This window comes from Puma concolor, chromosome B1 (genome assembly GCF_028749965.1).
Source record: "Puma concolor isolate L17-30 chromosome B1, mPumCon1.1.hap2, whole genome shotgun sequence".
Taxonomy (NCBI): domain Eukaryota; kingdom Metazoa; phylum Chordata; class Mammalia; order Carnivora; family Felidae; genus Puma; species Puma concolor.
The window spans coordinates 139,625,636-139,642,855 of NC_141670.1; the positions used below are offsets into that span (position 1 = coordinate 139,625,636).

The 17,220-nt window shown below is 38.6% G+C and overlaps 1 protein-coding gene across 6 annotated transcripts in view; it reads left to right on the forward strand.

Moving 5' to 3' along the window:
- The first annotated feature begins 1,098 nt into the window (after nucleotides 1-1,098).
- HNRNPD (heterogeneous nuclear ribonucleoprotein D) overlaps nucleotides 1,099-17,220 on the forward strand; it is an 18,678-nt gene continuing 2,556 nt past the window's right edge. For 2 of the 6 annotated variants that reach the window (XR_015250373.1, XM_086704753.1), the window contains exons 1-7: nucleotides 1,099-1,652; nucleotides 3,489-3,545; nucleotides 14,155-14,323; nucleotides 14,900-15,061; nucleotides 16,111-16,242; nucleotides 16,702-16,801; nucleotides 16,910-17,056. Coding sequence is in view for 4 of the 6 variants with exons in the window: in XM_086704753.1 (XP_086560879.1) it covers nucleotides 1,420-1,652; nucleotides 3,489-3,545; nucleotides 14,155-14,323; nucleotides 14,900-15,061; nucleotides 16,111-16,242; nucleotides 16,702-16,801; nucleotides 16,910-17,056 (1,000 nt within the window). In the remaining 2 variants the exon portion in view is untranslated. The remainder of the gene's footprint in view (nucleotides 1,653-3,488; nucleotides 3,546-14,154; nucleotides 14,324-14,899; nucleotides 15,062-16,110; nucleotides 16,243-16,701; nucleotides 16,802-16,909; nucleotides 17,057-17,220) is intronic. The other 4 variants (XM_086704754.1, XR_015250374.1, XM_086704755.1 and 1 more) reach the window with 4 other exon arrangements.

A 17,220-nucleotide genomic window follows, 5' to 3' on the forward strand; every position in this document is an offset into this window, starting at 1 on the left:
TAGTTGTATCGAGGAAGCTGCAAATCTGAAAGCCCAAATAAGCTAGTTTCCAGCCACCACATCTGGGATTTTTAATAGGTCTATTAAAGAACTTTACTGTTATCCTGCAAGAAACGCTTAGCGGTTCTTTTAAAAACCAGATCTCACAAGACAAGAAGCTCAGAAACCTTGTAAAGACTCACAGCATTTATATATTCTAATTAGTATAAGGACTAAAAAAACATTAAATGAAATGAACCGCTGGTTGACCTCACACACTTCCTAATTCCGTATTTTTCAAAGAATTGAGCTTTTAGGATCTTCAAATAAATCGAGCAAAACAATCCCTGATCTTTGAAATATGCCAGTTACCTGCTTCTTTTGACGAAAAATTTCAGGAGAAAAACAGGCAAGCAAAAATCTTACTTGTAAAGTAAACTTAAAAGAAAAAGGAGCCCTAATCCTCAGCGGCTTCAGCCGGCCCGCCTGAGGTCGGGAAGCTCAGCGGCGGCAGCCGGGGAAACCTCAATGTCACCCGGTCGCGGGCAACTACCGCTGGCGGAGGAGCTGCGGCAGTCCGTGCACACCCGCCGCTTGGCGCACGGCGAGCGTCTCCAGGTGCCGCGGTGGACAGAGCCAGAGTCACGGGGCCACCAGCTCAAGGTAGCCTCCTTCCTCCAGCTAGGCACTACGAGACAGGAGCCGCCGGGTGTGCGCCTCCCCTCCCACCCACCCCTACGCCACAGGCGCTCGGGGCACAGTCGCCTACAGGGAAGTGCTGCCACACCCCACCCCGACGCCGCGACTCCGGCTCGCAGCTGGGGGGGTGGGTGGGCCGACTCCAGGAACCCTTGCAAGGGCGGGGGCGAGGGAGCGGGCCCCTCTAGCTGCGTCTTCGAAACAGCGTTCCTTGTTCTCGATGGTCCCCGCGCGGCGGTCTTATGGAACGCAACTTCCGGTTCCTTTTAAAGGCCCCAAGCTGTGCGGCGCGGCGCGTGAGGGGAAGGTATAAAAGGGAACGAGAGGGCGGGACCGAAAAGGAAGAGGAAAAAAAGCTAGCGGTAGAGGGGGCGGGGAGGCGCAAAGGGCGCGCTCTCGCGTCACGTGACCGGGACGCGCCGTTCTTCCGTCGGCCATTTTAGGTGGTCCGCGGCGGCGCCATTAAAGCGAGGAGGAGGCAAGAGCGGCCGCCGCTGCTGCTTATTCTTTTTTAGTGCAGCTAGAGAGAGCGGGAGTGCGCGCTGCGCGAGTGTGGGAGGCGAGGGGGGCAGGCCAGGGAGAGGCGCAGGAGCCTTTGCAGCCGCGCGCGCCTTCTCTGTCTTGTTGTGTGCCTCGCGCGGTAGAGCGGGCGCGCGGCAGCGGCGGGGTTTACTTTGCTGCTAGTTTCGGTTCGCGGCAGCGGCGGGTGTAGTCTCGGCGGCGGCGGAGGCAGTAAGCACTATGTCGGAGGAGCAGTTCGGCGGGGACGGGGCGGCGGCGGCGGCAACGGCGGCGGTAGGCGGCTCGGCAGGCGAGCAAGAGGGAGCCATGGTGGCGGCGGCGCAGGGGGCAGCGGCGGCGGCGGGAAGTGGAGCCGGGACCGGGGGCGGAACCGCGGCTGGAGGCACCGAAGGGGGCAGCGCCGAGTCGGAAGGGGCGAAGATCGATGCCAGTAAGAACGAGGAGGATGAAGGGTGAGTAAGGGGCGACCCGGGATAGTCAGGCCCAACTAGTCCCCCTCCCCCTCCTTATCCCCCCGCCATTAGGCCTCGTTCCCGCTCTCTGCCCGCCCTCCAGCCCTCCGTGCAGTCTTCTTGCACAGTTCTCTTCTCTATGCTGGGTTCCCCGGGGCTTTCGTTTCCTTCTCCCCCTGCCTGCTTATCGCCCCCTCCCCCATCACACACGTTTCCACCTTTAGCCGTCACCATGCTGCTCCCTGGCCCGCCCTCCTTCCCTCCCTCGCCTTGGGTCTCCTCCCACTGATTTAGCCGCCAGGATTTTTTCCCGCCTGTCGAGGGGTACCTTTTTTCTTGCCCCACTGTCCCATTTCTTCCTTGTTTTATAAAGTCCCAACCATAAAGGTAGACTCGGAAGCTTTTATGCCGGGATCTAAGGTTTATTTGGTGCGTCCACTTTAGCATCCCCAGACGTTGCGATTCGTTTATAAGCGCATGCTTTGGGGAACGTGTAAGCTGCCCACTCAGCTCCTCCCGCCTCGGCTTCAGGCCGAATGTTTTCTTAGTATTTTGGATAAGTTTGGTTTCAGTCTCTTCGATTTTCCACAATACGTTATGGAACTACAGCTTGAGTACATAGGCCCTACTTTTCAGCCTACGGAACATATTGGGCCTGGTGAGATTCCCTGAATCGCTTGTTGGTACGTTGGCTTTTGCTTTATGGGCTTTGGTTAAGTTCCTTGCCGGCGGGGCCTGCACTTGACTGGAGCTCTTTCTAGCTCGGCTAGCTGGCTGCCCTTCCCCCACCCCGCGGAGTTATTCTAACCGCGCACCCTTTTCGCGCCCTCAGCTATTGGATTCCCTAACTGTTCTTACTGATCGTAACCTTACTTTTCATGTGCAGTTTCCATTTTTTTTTTTTTTAACCCCATCCCCGTGGCCAGGATCCTTTTTTGGTCTCTCTTGATTTCTCCTTCCCGCTCTCTTACCCACTGTTAAAGGAGGCCTACCAGCCTTCTTTCATAAAAATGAACTCTTTATTGTGCTGTGGCATGATTTTTTTTTTTTTTGCAGGTTTAAGTACTGACTTGCCTCCCTCCATTCGGAATAAGTTGTATATACTATGTAAAGCTGCATTTGATCTACTAGAGTGCAGCATTTGGGAGCGGAAGCATAATACAGGAGTTAGCAGGAGGGACTAAATCGGGGTTCTTGGTTAGGTTTTCTTACTCCCGTTACCGACCGCTGTTCTTGGGTTAACGCTTCCATTCCTTTTTGTAATGGGTTATGTGTGTCATTCTGTTTTGTTTTTTTTTTTCCTTCACTATAACAAGGAGAACGGTGTGGAAAGTAAAAGCAGTAAGATGTCGTTTTGATCAGTATTAGAAAACATGATTTCCTTTTTTGGGAAAGAACACTAGATTTGGAGGGTGGGAAAGAGAAGCACCTTAGAATGTCGAGTTTAATAATCTCAGCCTAGGCAGACTTGTCAGGCTGATTGTGCTGGCTTTGGGAGAATGGAGGTGGGATGGGAAACTAGCTTTTCTTAGTTAATTTTGAATTGCATATGGTTTAAGAAAGGAATATGTTAAATATTTGGAAACTTAAACCTTTAACATTTTGGTTTTTATTTCTGAATTCTGTTCTTTGGACAGAGGCACCAAAATGATTAATTGTATAACGTGCTGTTTGGGGCAGGCTTTAGCCCTGATTTTTCAAATCACAAAGCAGCTGCCTTTGTAGTTTCCTACTGTTGAACTGAAGTGTAAATGAATTAAAGTTTTTAGCCCTAACAATGTCAAAAACTAAAACTAGAATTTTGATTGGTTGCTGTACCGGTTGTTAATTCCCTAGCCATTCAAACTCCTCCCCACGACACTCTGAAGCAGCGACGGCACAGCGGGAAGAATGGTAAAACTTTTAAATTTTATTTCTGTATTATAAAGGTTTCAGTAGTCATAACATGCAGAGGCTGTGTATTGGTTAGTTGCCCATTGATCCCCAGGAAATTCTAGACATAGTACAGTAGGATATCTTGTGCCTGGGATATAAAACCTTTTTAGGCATCGTGTGTGATCTTTGGGCAAAATTAATGCCATTACATGGTTTTTGGTCTGTGGTAATGCATGTAATTGTGGTTTGGTTAAATAAAACTTAATATAATTAGTAATATTTTTATATTTGAACAAGAAAATATAGTACAGTAATTTTAAATTTGATTTCTTTTTTTAGGACAGATATTTTTGTTGGATGTCTAAGTTTAATGTTAAATGGGAAGGTTACTTGATACAAAATCTTGTGTGTTTAAAATGTCTTGCATGTTTTACTGAAATATTTTGGATATGTGAAAAGTAAAACAATTTTTAAAGTAGCGTGTGTATGTATTGTGCAAAAATTTATTTATTTATCTCCAGCCATATTTGTAAGTAGAACTTGAATAACGATTGGATATGTACTAATCAGAGGCGGGCTGATGTGGCTTTTCACTACATTCAGCTCTTACGAGATTTTTTATTTTCAGTGTGATTTGGTTGGAATGTTAATTACAGTTGGTTGGTTCACATGTAGCTGAAATTGCATGACTTTTTCTTGGAAGGCTGGTAGATTATTGTTCTTTTTATCCCTCGTTTCCCCTAAATGTCCATCTTTCTGCTTTTAGGATTGATTATATTTGAGTTTTCCAGGAGTTTGTATCCACTACCACTGGAGTTTAGAGGACCAGTAATTTGTAGATAGTTGACTTAGAGCTGTACAAACTACATTCTATTTGAAGAATCCAATTGGGATAACATTTAAATTTTACACGAGCTTTACTTACTACTATATTCTCATCTACTGAAATCTGTCCAGTTTTACATTGCAGATAAAGCAGACTGGAAATAGGCAAAAGGGAAAAGTAAAAAGACTGGGGTTAGTTTGACATACAAAATAAGACACTTTTGATGAAAATAATCCACTTGGCACTGTGATTGTTCATTTTCACTGTTAATTGTGTCAAATTAAGTAAGATTAAACTGTTACTCTTGACTTTTTTACTCTATTACATATTTTAAATCTTACATAAGCAGTTCAGTGATTAGAAAGGACCATAAACTTAGGTCTGAGATCATTGTTACGATTCTTGTAAGAATTATTCTTGCCCTGCTACCCAATAATGTAACTTCACAAGTTTTTTGAACAACCTCTTAAGGAAAAATGGACAATTAAATATTGATAGTGAAAGTTTTAGATTATGACCTCTTTTAATTTTCTGCAAGTAGGATTTAACAGAGTTGCATTCTAAGTTAAGCAAGTTTACATTTAACAAATAATCTTTGTTTTAGAGTTTAGTGTTTGACTTTTTAAAGTTACTGCCTGATCAGCCAGCCTCATCCTGTTTCAGATACTATTGTTTTCTTTTTGGTTTGTGTACTTGCCCACTCTCTGTTCCTTTCTGTCTCCCAGTTTGAGGGATATCGTGCAGCAGTTTCATAGTAGTCTGAGGAGTGAGGATAAGACTGGGTCTACTAGATATAAAATCATCTGAATTTAGTTTCTTAAACACATTTGGTTTGCATTAGTTTTTATAATTTTAACTTGAATAAAGTGATTACATTTCAATCCTAAAAATATTTAAAAAACGAGTTTGTTGTGGACTTAAAGTTTGTTTTTTTAAAGTTTTAATTTTGAGAGAGCATGAGTGGGGGGATGAGCAGAGAGGGGGAGAGAGAATCCCAAGCAGGCTCTGAGCAGGCTCTGTCCTGTCAGCGTGGAGCCCCACGTGGGGCTTGATCCCACAGTGAGACCATGATCTGAGCCAAATTCAAGAGTCATACACTTAACTAAGCCACCCAGATACCCCAAAGTTTTTTTTTTTTTTTAATGTTGAGTATAAGAATAAACAGTTGTTCTTAGGAGGGCATGCCTGTTACACTTCTTGTGGATGTTTCCACACTTAAGACCTTTAAAGTAATTATTTCTGTAATAAAATGCTTTTCTCAGTTCACCGTATTTTTATCTTTCCAACTCAACATTCCTTGTTTTTACTTTTAAGCAATTGCACTGGAATTTCCCATTTTGGTGTGGGCTCATGTTCTTTACTGGGCTTCAGTTCTTTTAGAGTAGGTAACAATTTTGTGTTGGTCAAAATATACACGTCATATAGTAAGCTACTGGAGGAGAGTTTGTTTCAAGATCAGTGGGAAACTATAATACTTTGTTAGCTTTCAGACAGTTTTATAAGGTAGGTACATTGACTTGCCCGCATTGGACTGGACAGAAAGCAAAAATAGTTCCATTCGGTTATCAGCCAAAATACAGCAGTACTTTTCTAACAGGGCAGTAGATCTAGTCCTATAACCATTAGCATATAAACTAAAGTGTGATTTTTTTGTTTGGGAATTTTGTGAATTTTACTGTCGGTTGACTGCTGTCTGATTTTTAAGAAATGGTCATACATGTTTTTGTTTTAAATATTTGAGATTATTATCTATACCCTATTGCTTTTGGGGCATTCTGAACGTCGCTTTCTAAAACACTTTTAGAGCAATCTCATACCTAATTTACTGGCCTTTAATTCAGTCAATTTGGGTTTACTGTAAAAGTTGAGACCCTGAGTAGATCGTCTGAATTTTAGTGTTCTTTGGGACCTTTGATAAGTTTCTAGTGTTAAAATTGCAGAAATTAATGCTCCCAAGTCTCAAGATGGTGAACATGTAAAGGAGGAGTATTAAATTCTTTTCATTTCAAAATCTTTAATATGGAAAATACTAAAAATCCACTGACCTTTAGGGTTTGGAATTAGAGAAAATCATTGAGGATTTTCAGTGCTGCCTTTTGAGATAAATACTTGGCCTTAGGCCTGGGTTTTTCCCTCAAATCATGTGATCTCTTCTATAAGTATATTTACTGTGTATTTTTTTTTTTTTTTTTTTACTGTTTTCTGTTTGAGAGTGAGTGAAAGAGCGTGTGAGTGGAGGAAGGGCAGAGAATCCCAAGCAGGCCCCCATCTCACGATCTTGCAACTGCGAGCTCATGACCTGAGCCGCTGTTAAGAGTGGATGCTCAACCGACTAAGCCACCCAGGCGCCCCTTTACTGTGTATTTTTAATATTGTCTGGCTCTTCTGTTCCCTGTAAGGCTGCTCTAATATAAGAAAGTTTTGAATCCACTATTGGGATTTGTGGTTTATGTCCAATATGGAGAATTAGTTTTAGTCTTCAGGTGATAATGTGTTATGCTTGAAAGCATTTTAAAAGGAGTAGAATAATAACTTTTTTCCTATTCCACTCAAAGCTGTGCACTTCAAGTATGTGTGCAGATTGACAAATGGAATGAAATATAACTCTGTTAGTTCAAGTTTTATTTGACTTTAGTTCTGCTTCAACATTTTAGTAGATAGGGCACTGAACTGGATGCTGGAAGCGTGGGATCTTTTTCTGTTACTTCACTTCAAACAGTGTGGTTTCAGGTAATATAACCTGTTTGTTACTTGGTTTGCTGATCTATGTGTTGGAAACAATGCTCATCACAGGAAGATTGACCACATAGCCTGCTTTCATAGCTTGTGTGTGTTTATCCGGTGCCTTAATAGTTGATACTGCCAGTGATTTACTCCTGTGGAGTAAAGGTAAGCATGTTTTAGTTTCTGGAGTATTAAATTGTATATTGGAGCTAGATGTTCAAGACTATTTGGGGGTGGGGAGACTTTATTACTGGTAGTGTTTGGCCAATAATCAAGGTGATAGTTTAAGTATTGGTCATGTCTTGTAAACTCCTGCTTATCTGGATTTGAGATACCACACAGTTCAAGCTAGGAAATTCTCCCTCTCCCCCTTTAGTCTTGTAAGAAACACAAATGAAAAATTACTAGCAAATATACTCAAAAAGCAACCAATAGGCATTGTCATGGAAGCAATCTTCTATAATTTTTCTTTTCTACTGTTAAAAAGTAATGTGATTTTAAAGCATTGCAAGAGTCTTAAAATTTCATCAAGAAAGGCAAAAATCATTTTCTGAGTTCAGTGTTGATGTCTAAATTGATTTCCAATGGAAAACTACAGAATTGTGAGTGTGTAGTAATCTCAGTTAACCAGAACTTTAACCTCTAGGTTAAGGAAACCCCATTCCTTAACCTTCAGGTAGATGGGAGTTTACCTTTTAAAGCTGATCGAGAGATTATTTTAAAAGCAAAATTACAGGAAGTCATTCTTTCCTTGGAATGAAAGGAAAAAGGGGAGATTTTTGGGTTGAACATTTAAAAACTGTCATTTTATTAGTTATGTTTTCAACTTAATTATCTTTTTTAGTCATAGAAGTTCATTCTAAAGGATGAAGTAGCACTGAGACTTCATATACTAGGCTAGAGGAGTTAATCTTTACTGACTTATTAAAAGTTTGTCAGTCTGTTTCCAAAGGTATTTTTTATACAAATTGTAAAATGATTACCCTACCATATGGTGTCATCTGGTTGTAAAAAGTAACCCCTGCCCCCCGTTATAGGTAACTAGTTACTTAACTTTAAATGTATACTTTCTAAGGAAAAAATACTGATTTTACTCATGTTGGTGGGATTTCATTATATTTTGTCATTTTAGGATTTTAAATGAATAATTTTAATGATAACACACTAGAAAATATAAATAAGAATTGGTGGCTTACTTGAGTAATATTCTGAAAGGTGACAGTGATTGGCCAGTCATGTTATGTACTTGACATTTCTGTTGTGTTTTTTAAACTGTCAGAACTTGTTATGAAACCACATACAGGAGTTGTTAGGAAGTGTTTGAAAATTACAGAATATTTTTTTTGACCCTATTTCAAAATTGAGAGTGTAATGGTGTTTATCATTTTACCTTGAAAAAGGTGTTTCAACTTCTTAGGAGAAGGACTTTAAATAAAGTAACTATTGACTTTGGAGTGTTAAACCTAGTGATCTCAGTACAGAGAATGTTTTTTTGGGTGTGAAAAACCGTATTAAATCAATATTTCTATCAGCCCTGTTGCATATGTATTACCTCTTTTATAATTTGAAATTAATTCCTTACTAAACTTGGTGTTTATGTGGAGTACAGACAAGTCCTCAAGATGATTTTTTAACTACATTTTGAGTTTTTTAGACAATCTAATTTCTAGTCTGTATTTTTTACATGGGATATTTAAACATCTCTGGATTACTTTAAGTATTTAATATTGAAAATAATCTTAGGATCCATTTATATGAAACCTCATTCTGGCCTTTTCCTGTTAATGTTGGCAACTTCATATAGCTCATGCAGATTTAAAAAAATTAAGCCTGTGAGTAAATGAAAACATTGCTTTATTAAGTTATTTTAAATTGTGCTCTGCCCCTTTTAAATAACTTTATATTGAATACGTGGGATGTTTCAGACTACGTTCTGTGCCCTTGAAGTGTACTTGCTTGTTTATTAATACTATTTTTCCTTTTGTAGTTTTTTTGTTTTGCTTTGTTTTAATGTTTATATTTTTGAGAGAGAGCATGAGTGGGGGGAGGGCAGAGAGAGAGGGAGACACAGAATCCAAAAGTAGGCTCCATGCTCTGAGCTGTCAGCACAGAGCCTGACGTGGGGCTCAAACTCACAAACTGAGATTCCTGAGCCAAAGTTGGATGTTTAACCAACTGAGCCACCCAGGTGCCCCAATGCTATTTTTCTTTTTAAGTAAGCTCTACACGCGACATGGAGCTTGAACTCATAACCCTGAGGTCAAGGTTGATTGGCATGCTGTGGGGACTGAGCCAGCCAGGTGCCCCTGTACTTGTTCATTTTATCCTTATTGAAGATTCATGAAATAGACTTTTAGTCCTCTCATTTACAGATGTGGAAACAATCATGGGTATTTGTTTTCCTGAGGGTCATACATATATTTAGTAAGTGGTGGGGGTAGTATATAAATTCAGGGGGTTTGGCTTACTACCTCTAAATTTACTTACTCTAGAAGAGGATGTCTCGCTAAGCAATCTTAAATTCCTAAATGACATTCCATAGCATTTGGAGAGTCATCTGCACTGAGTTGTATAACTTTATGTCTGTTATTTAATATTATAACATGGTGTAATATCAATATCTGTAAAAAGCAAGCTTTCAGTTGTTGAGTTGGTGTTTTTTTATATTTATTTACTTGTTTACTTACTATTTAAAGTTTATTTTGAGAGAGAAAGTATGAGGGAGAGGGAGAGAGAATCTCAAGCAGGCTGTCTGCTGTCAGCTCAGAGCCCAGCTTAGAGCCCAGCTCAGAGCTCAGCCTGGCTCAGTCTTACAAACCATGAAATCATAACCTGAGCCGAAATTGAGAGCTGGACGCTTGACTGATTGAGTAACCCAGGTGCCTCATTGAGTAGGTGTTTTAAATTGAATACTGTATTGCCTCTTGGGTGCTCAGTAATTTATAGATAGGAATACAAAATTAAATGATGAGTTAACATTCTGTAGCTGAAGGCCTGTTTTAATTAGGATTGTCAATTCACTTACAACTAAGGATCAAATTTTAAACTTGTAGGATTAGGGGCCCATTTTTGTTGCTATTTGAACAAGTCTTGTGACATTTTAACTTGGCTGTTTAGGATTTTTCTGAAGTTCGGTCTATCTCCTTGTAAGTGTTTGCACAGCTCTGTAGGAGTGACAGTAACCTGAAACTTAGCCTTGAACCAAGGCAGCAGAGATAATCTGGACTAACAGTAGGTGTGCTTTAAGCAAAATACAGAAAAGTAAAAGAGAATTTAAATTGTATCTTCTGCCATCTCATAATTTGAGGGAGAGCTTGTCAGAATGCTAGTGTTCTGAGAGGCTGAAATAATTCCCATTTATCCAAAATTAAGATAATCGGCTCTTTCTTACTGTACTATTCTGGTGTGCCTATGAATGTGCTATATTTAACATGGAATGCATCTGGAACAGTTTGTGTTCATTGTAGTGTATTTACCTGTCTGGTTATCAGTTGTGCAGCAGCCTTCCTTGTTAGAGTAGGGAAAAAAAAAAAGTGCTTTGGGCTGCCAAAATGGTAATGCATTTGTCTCAAAGAAGAGTCACGTAGGCTCAGCGACTGTTTACTTTTTTTACTTTACACAAAATTCGCAAAGTTCAAGTGCTGGCTACCTAGCCACCCTACAAAGTGGTGGTGGGGGGCGGATTTAACAGCAACAGGTGATTAATCTGGCAAAAATGAATTATAGAACTTGTTAAAAGAAGTAAGAAATGAGATGCACTTAGTGTATTAATTGTTCTCTCATTTCAGAAGAGCCTTTGGGCATGCTAACAGTAGCTTAATATGAATTAGTGGTGACTGACCCATACAGTGTTAAATCATGATTACTGTATTTAAGAAGGCAGAAGTGTGTGTTGTAGAAAAAATACTCATCCCAAATAATGTAGAAATTGGAAGGCAGGCAGTGTTTTAAAGAAGGTGGAATATTTGGCTCATTCTCTAAAGGTGCTGGATAGCTGAAGTTTTACTGTGTGTTTCATTGTAGTTTTTGGGGAAATAATCCTCCTATGGAATATGTTTAAATTATAGTTGGCCAAAAATTTTGGGATTTGATTGTTGAGGAAAAACAACATCTTCAAGTGGCCTTTTAGCTTTAAGGTAGACACATTGAACAGCCCGAACTAACAATTGTATTAAAGGTGAGAAGTTTCTTTAGAGAGTTCTTTATTGGGCCAGTTGATGGGTTAGGATGCTTATCTATTTAAGAAAACGGACTTCCTATGCTGTGAAAAACATTTGGGGCTTGTGAATAGTAATGGAACATGCCTCAGTCTCATTCATAGGGTTATAATTTATTTTTTTGTAATTTTCTGTTTTTTTAATAATTTTTCTTTTTCTTTGTTTTTTCCTCAATATGAGTTGGGGAGAAGGACAGAGGGGAAGAGAGACAGAATCTTAAACAGGCTTCATGTTTTGCACTAAGCCCGACTTGGGGCTCTGTGCCATGAACCTGGGATCATGACCTGAGCTGAAATCAAGAATTGGACATTTAAGTGAGCCACTCAGGCACCCCTTAAATAATTTTATTTTTTTTATAATTTTTTAAATTTGTTTTTTTAACGTATGTTTATTTATTTTGAGAGAGAGCATGCATAAGCATGCAAGCAGAGGAGGCACAGAAAACGAGAATCCCAAGCAGGCTCCGTGCCAACAGCACAGAACCCAACTTGGGGGTTGATCTCACCATGAGATCTTGACCTGAGCTGGAATCAAGAGTCTGATGCTTAACCAACTGAGCCACCCAGGTGCCCCTTAAATAGTTTTAAATCAAGAACACTTATGTAAACTTTGCCTTGGAAGTTAAAGTCAAACTTAGTTCTGTCTTAATATCAGAGGAACAGATGAGACCATATTCCTGCCTTTCAACTTTAGCTTTTATTTTATTTTATTTTATTTTATTTTATTTTATTTTATTTTATTTTATTTTATTTTATTTTATTTTATTTTATTTTATTTTATTTTTTAACATTTATTATGAGAGAGAGTACTTAAGCATGAGTGGGACAGGGGCAGAGTACTTGAGCATGAGTGGGACAGGGGCAGAGCCAGAGGGAGAGAGAATCCCAAGCAGACAGGGGGCCCTATCACTTGAGATCCTGACCTGAGCCGAAATTAAGAGTTGGGTGCTTAACTGTCTGAGCCACCCAGGCACCCCTCAACTTTAGTTTTTTTAAAAAAGGCTTTTGTTATTTATTTATTCTCTTCAGGCTGAAATCTCAAATTGTTAAATTATTGATGGAAAATTTTTTAATCCCAGAAGGTGGTAATTCATTAGTTAAATTTCAAATTGAAGTTGTTTCTGTTCTAGAATTGCCATTGATACCTGAGCAAGAGGTCATTGCATTATAGTTTGTTATTTCTCATTTATAAAAATATATCAGTGTCCCTACCTTGAAAAGATAAATGTTGCTAATGAACTTTCATCTCTGAAGGAAGTGCTCTGGTTCTTTAGGTTAAAATTAAAAGTAAAGTGTTTAAGGCATAAATTTAAGTGACAAGGATTGGATTTTAAAAGATGCATTATTTTAATGAAAGAAAATGTATTGAGAAAACTTTTTTCCCGTGAAATTTGCAATAATTAAAAATTATCTGTATATTATGGGTGTTTTCTTATGTTCATTTGATTATAAATATAAAAAGGGTTAATGTTACTTCAAGCATGAAGATTTTATTAAAGGAAGTCCTAAAAGTTAAGCATATAAATGACCCAGCTTCGCATTATTAATACATGTACTAGTTTGAAAACTTAATCTGAAATGGGAAACAAAGTATATACTTAAAGTCTTCTTGTGCACTGAAAGTTAAACTTTGTTGTTAAGAAGTTAAAAACAAGTCTATGGTGAGAAAGTAAGATCAGTAACACCTCAGTTAATCTGGCATCTTTAGGGGAGAAGCTGAACAAGATCTCCTTCCAGGGACACAATTGGCCTCTTGTTGCAGGAATTGGCTTTAGTGGCAATGTCCTAAATGCCCACAAGATGGAGATGTTTCCTGCTTTAATTTCTACCTGGAGCCAAAAGTTAGTATCACTTCCCTATCCTCACCCCAACTACAAAGATGAGAAATTGTTGAGCAAGCATGATTTTATTCCCTTAAAAGTTTTAGCCTTCACATAACAAATTCTGACAGTTTACCCTTAAAAAATCTCCAGTCCTGTCTCTTTAAAGGGTAGGTGGTATGTGTAAGCTCTTTGGGGCAGACTAGGGGGTGGCAAAGGGGGCAGATGTCAAAGGAATCAGAGCTGCCAAGTCTGAGCATTATGGCATTTTGCTGTAATAAAAATAATACTTCACCTGAGAAAAATTTTTTTGAGTATGTATTTTTGGTCTTAAAGTGTTTTGGTGGTTTCCACTTACCACCTGTCACTTTTAGCATCTTCAAGGTTTAAATATTTTATTGCTGGTTAACTGAGGTTCTACTGTAAATAAATCATATAAGTTGATTAGTGGATTGTGCTTCAGTGGGTAATTCTTGTTCACTAAATTGTTCACGTTATTTTTGTCTTTATTAAAGACTCTTAGCAATCCAAAAACTTAAAACCTAATTTGTGAGACTTAGAATTTTCCATTTTATGTGCTAAGAGTTTTGTTAATGAGAGAGAATTACTGTTAAATAGAAAGGAGCTTCAGCATAGAAATATGCTGGTTGCTGTCATCAGTGGGGACTACGTAGCCTTTTTACAAGTTTAATGATTGGAAGGGAAATTTGAAGCTAAAATTCTGTGTTTTGCTTTTACCAATACTTAACCTGTAATTTAAGGAAGACTTAGATGTACAGTATTTTTACTTTGGGATTACATTTATCTTTTTGGCAAGTCAAAAGAATTGGCTGCTTGCTCACTATTTTTGTAATTAGGCAGATAGCAGCAGTAATAAGCAAAACCTAACAACTGGAATGGGGTGTTCTTGATACATGATTATGTAGGAAGGACATTATTTAATACACTGCCCAATAAATTGGTGCAGTTTGGGAAAGGTATTACTGTTGTGGAAAAGTTTATTTGTTTTTAGCATTTTAATATTACTTTTTGTCTTTACAGGAAAATGTTTATAGGAGGCCTTAGCTGGGACACTACAAAGAAAGATCTGAAGGACTACTTCTCCAAATTTGGTGAAGTTGTAGACTGCACTCTGAAGTTAGATCCTATCACAGGGCGATCAAGGGGTTTTGGCTTTGTGCTATTTAAAGAGTCGGAGAGTGTAGATAAGGTAGTGTGTTATGTGTTCTGATCAGTTAATAATATAAGATGTGGATAGTTTGATAACACTAATTCGCCCATTTGTGATTTCCCCTTTTGCAGTATATGAAGCTAGAGCTATAGTTCTTAACCAATATATTTTATGAAGAGTCCTCTTTAATTGTTTACTGAATACTTTCTGTATGCCAGGCTCTACTAAATTGAAAAAATTAACTTTAAGAATACTGAGACTTAAAGACACCTAATTAAAGGGATGATCTGTGACAAGTTCACAAAAGTATAGATTTTGAAATTTCTTGGGCTAAGGGGAAATAGCAATCACGTTGATGTTGCTGACAGTTAATGGAGAGTTGGTTTTCTAGTAATTAAATGTTTCCCCTCCTCCCCATTCTTAACTGGCATTTAGGTTTGAACAGTTCTATATTAGCTGATGTCACATCACCACAGTTTGACTTCTTTAATCATAAGCAAGTCAGCATATACCTGGCATTAGCTATATTTATTTAACTATAATTATTAAGTTAAGTTAATAATCTGAACTTAAATTAAGGTACATACTTAAAATGAAAAACTTCAATTTCCCTAGGTCATGGATCAGAAAGAACATAAATTGAATGGGAAGGTGATTGATCCTAAAAGGGCCAAAGCCATGAAAACAAAAGAGCCTGTTAAAAAAATTTTTGTTGGTGGCCTTTCTCCAGATACACCTGAAGAGAAAATAAGGGAGTACTTTGGTGGTTTTGGTGAGGTATGTGATCATGTTTTGACCCAATTTTTTTCAAAATTAATGTGAATATAATTGTCACATTATATTTTCAAAGTTGTTTTGAAGTTTGGGCTGATTATGTGATTTGTTTTGAAAGCAGGATATTGTAAATACTTCCATTAGCACATCTTTGAAGGTTAGATGATTGTATTTTTTTCATATATTGAAGGTACAGAGTACGCAAAGATGTAACAGACGTTCTTACCTTGAGGAACTTACCAGATTAGTAGAAGAAATAAAAATATAAACATGAGGAAGAAATCCAGGTTGGATTACCTGAGATAATAGAAGGAAATGGTTCAGTTGAGACTAGGAAAGAAATGAATTCTTAAGAATAAGGTGTAGTGTCTTCTCAATTTAAAAACATACATGTGCAATTTTTATGTCTAATTACAGACTTAGAGAAACTGAAGTTCCTTTTGTGAAGTAATGGGTTAAAGCTAAGATGAGAAGTTTGTGGCCTTGCCTGCCAGATACAGCCTGCAGACACTTCTTTTGCTTGATTTTAAACAGAAGATGTTTTGTTAATATTTAGGTTGAGATATTTCCCACAAATACCTGGATATGTAGCATTTCTTACATATTTGCAAGAGCAAGCAACATTGGAATTGCCTTCTTATATGGGCAGCAGCCATCTAAGATGAGAGTAGTAGCCTCCCCCTTTGGTTAGTCATATGTGGTCCTCCCCACTTCCCATTTTCTCCCAAATGCAGTCATCTTTATTCTGTTTTTCTTAAAATTGACTGTTGCCTTCTGTTCTTGGTTGGCATTTGAATATGTGACCCTTGAATGAGGTAGCGAATGTCAGTATCCTGGGAAGCTTATTTTTATAAATAGATTTGAAGACTTAGGTGGACTGGATATTTTTATTGGAAGAATTCTTTCAAAAGATTAGAATAAACAGGGAGAGAGACTGCAGAATAGAATTTGAGGGCCAAACATGTTTTTTTGTGCATTTTTCCCCACTAAACTTGTGCTTTTATTGTCAGTCACATGCAAACTAAGGTATTAAAACTTATTTTTGATCTCAGGTGGAATCCATAGAGCTCCCTATGGACAACAAGACCAATAAGAGGCGTGGATTCTGCTTTATTACCTTTAAGGAAGAGGAACCAGTGAAGAAGATAATGGAAAAGAAATACCACAATGTTGGTCTTAGTAAAGTAAGTTAAGCATCCATTTACTTGTAGAGAATACTAGCTTTTATAGAGGGTTTCATCATCTAGCTTTCTGAAAGGCTTCAGTTTGCATGCTTGTGCTTTAAAGATGTCTCATGGGCTTCTTACTTATCAAAGTCATTGATCACTATTTTTTTGCTTTCACTGGGAAGCAGTAGGAAAACATTTGTTTTTAAGTGTATTTTTGTCTAGGCTTTACCAAAAGATGCTGTTTGAGGGCCCGACGAGTAGAATGTAGCAACCTATATTAAACAAATAACTTCTTGGATGTCATTAGAGGAGATTATTTCTTTAAAAGTACTGATGATTGGTTTGATAAACTGACTTTGAGGAAAATATCAAATTAGTCAACTCTGTATTTTGGACATTATTGGCTCTCCTGGTTATTATACATTTTGGTGTATCTTTGTGAGTCCGTATAATAACATACATTTTCTCTTTTAGTGTGAAATAAAAGTAGCCATGTCGAAGGAACAGTATCAGCAACAGCAACAGTGGGGATCTAGAGGAGGATTTGCAGGAAGAGCTCGTGGAAGAGGTGGTGGTAAGCTAGAGTCTAAGTTTACTCTTAAGCTTTTCTGCTTTTTAATTATCCTGAAGTAAAGATCTTTGCTGATCTTCTGACTTTAGTGAACCTATTAATGTGCTGCAGGCCCCAGTCAAAACTGGAACCAGGGATATAGTAACTATTGGAATCAAGGCTATGGCAACTATGGATATAACAGCCAAGGTTACGGTGGTTATGGAGGATATGACTACACTGGTTACAACAACTACTATGGATATGGTGATTATAGCAGTAAGTACTATACTTTTTATATTAACTGCTATTTGACATTTATTTTGTACAAATTTGGATAGGTAGAAAGGTTAGTGTAGCTTTGCCAAGTGCAAACTGCCTCAGGTTTCAAATTCCTGGAAACTTGAAACTGCAGCCATTTTTATTGCTAGGTTCCTCCCAGC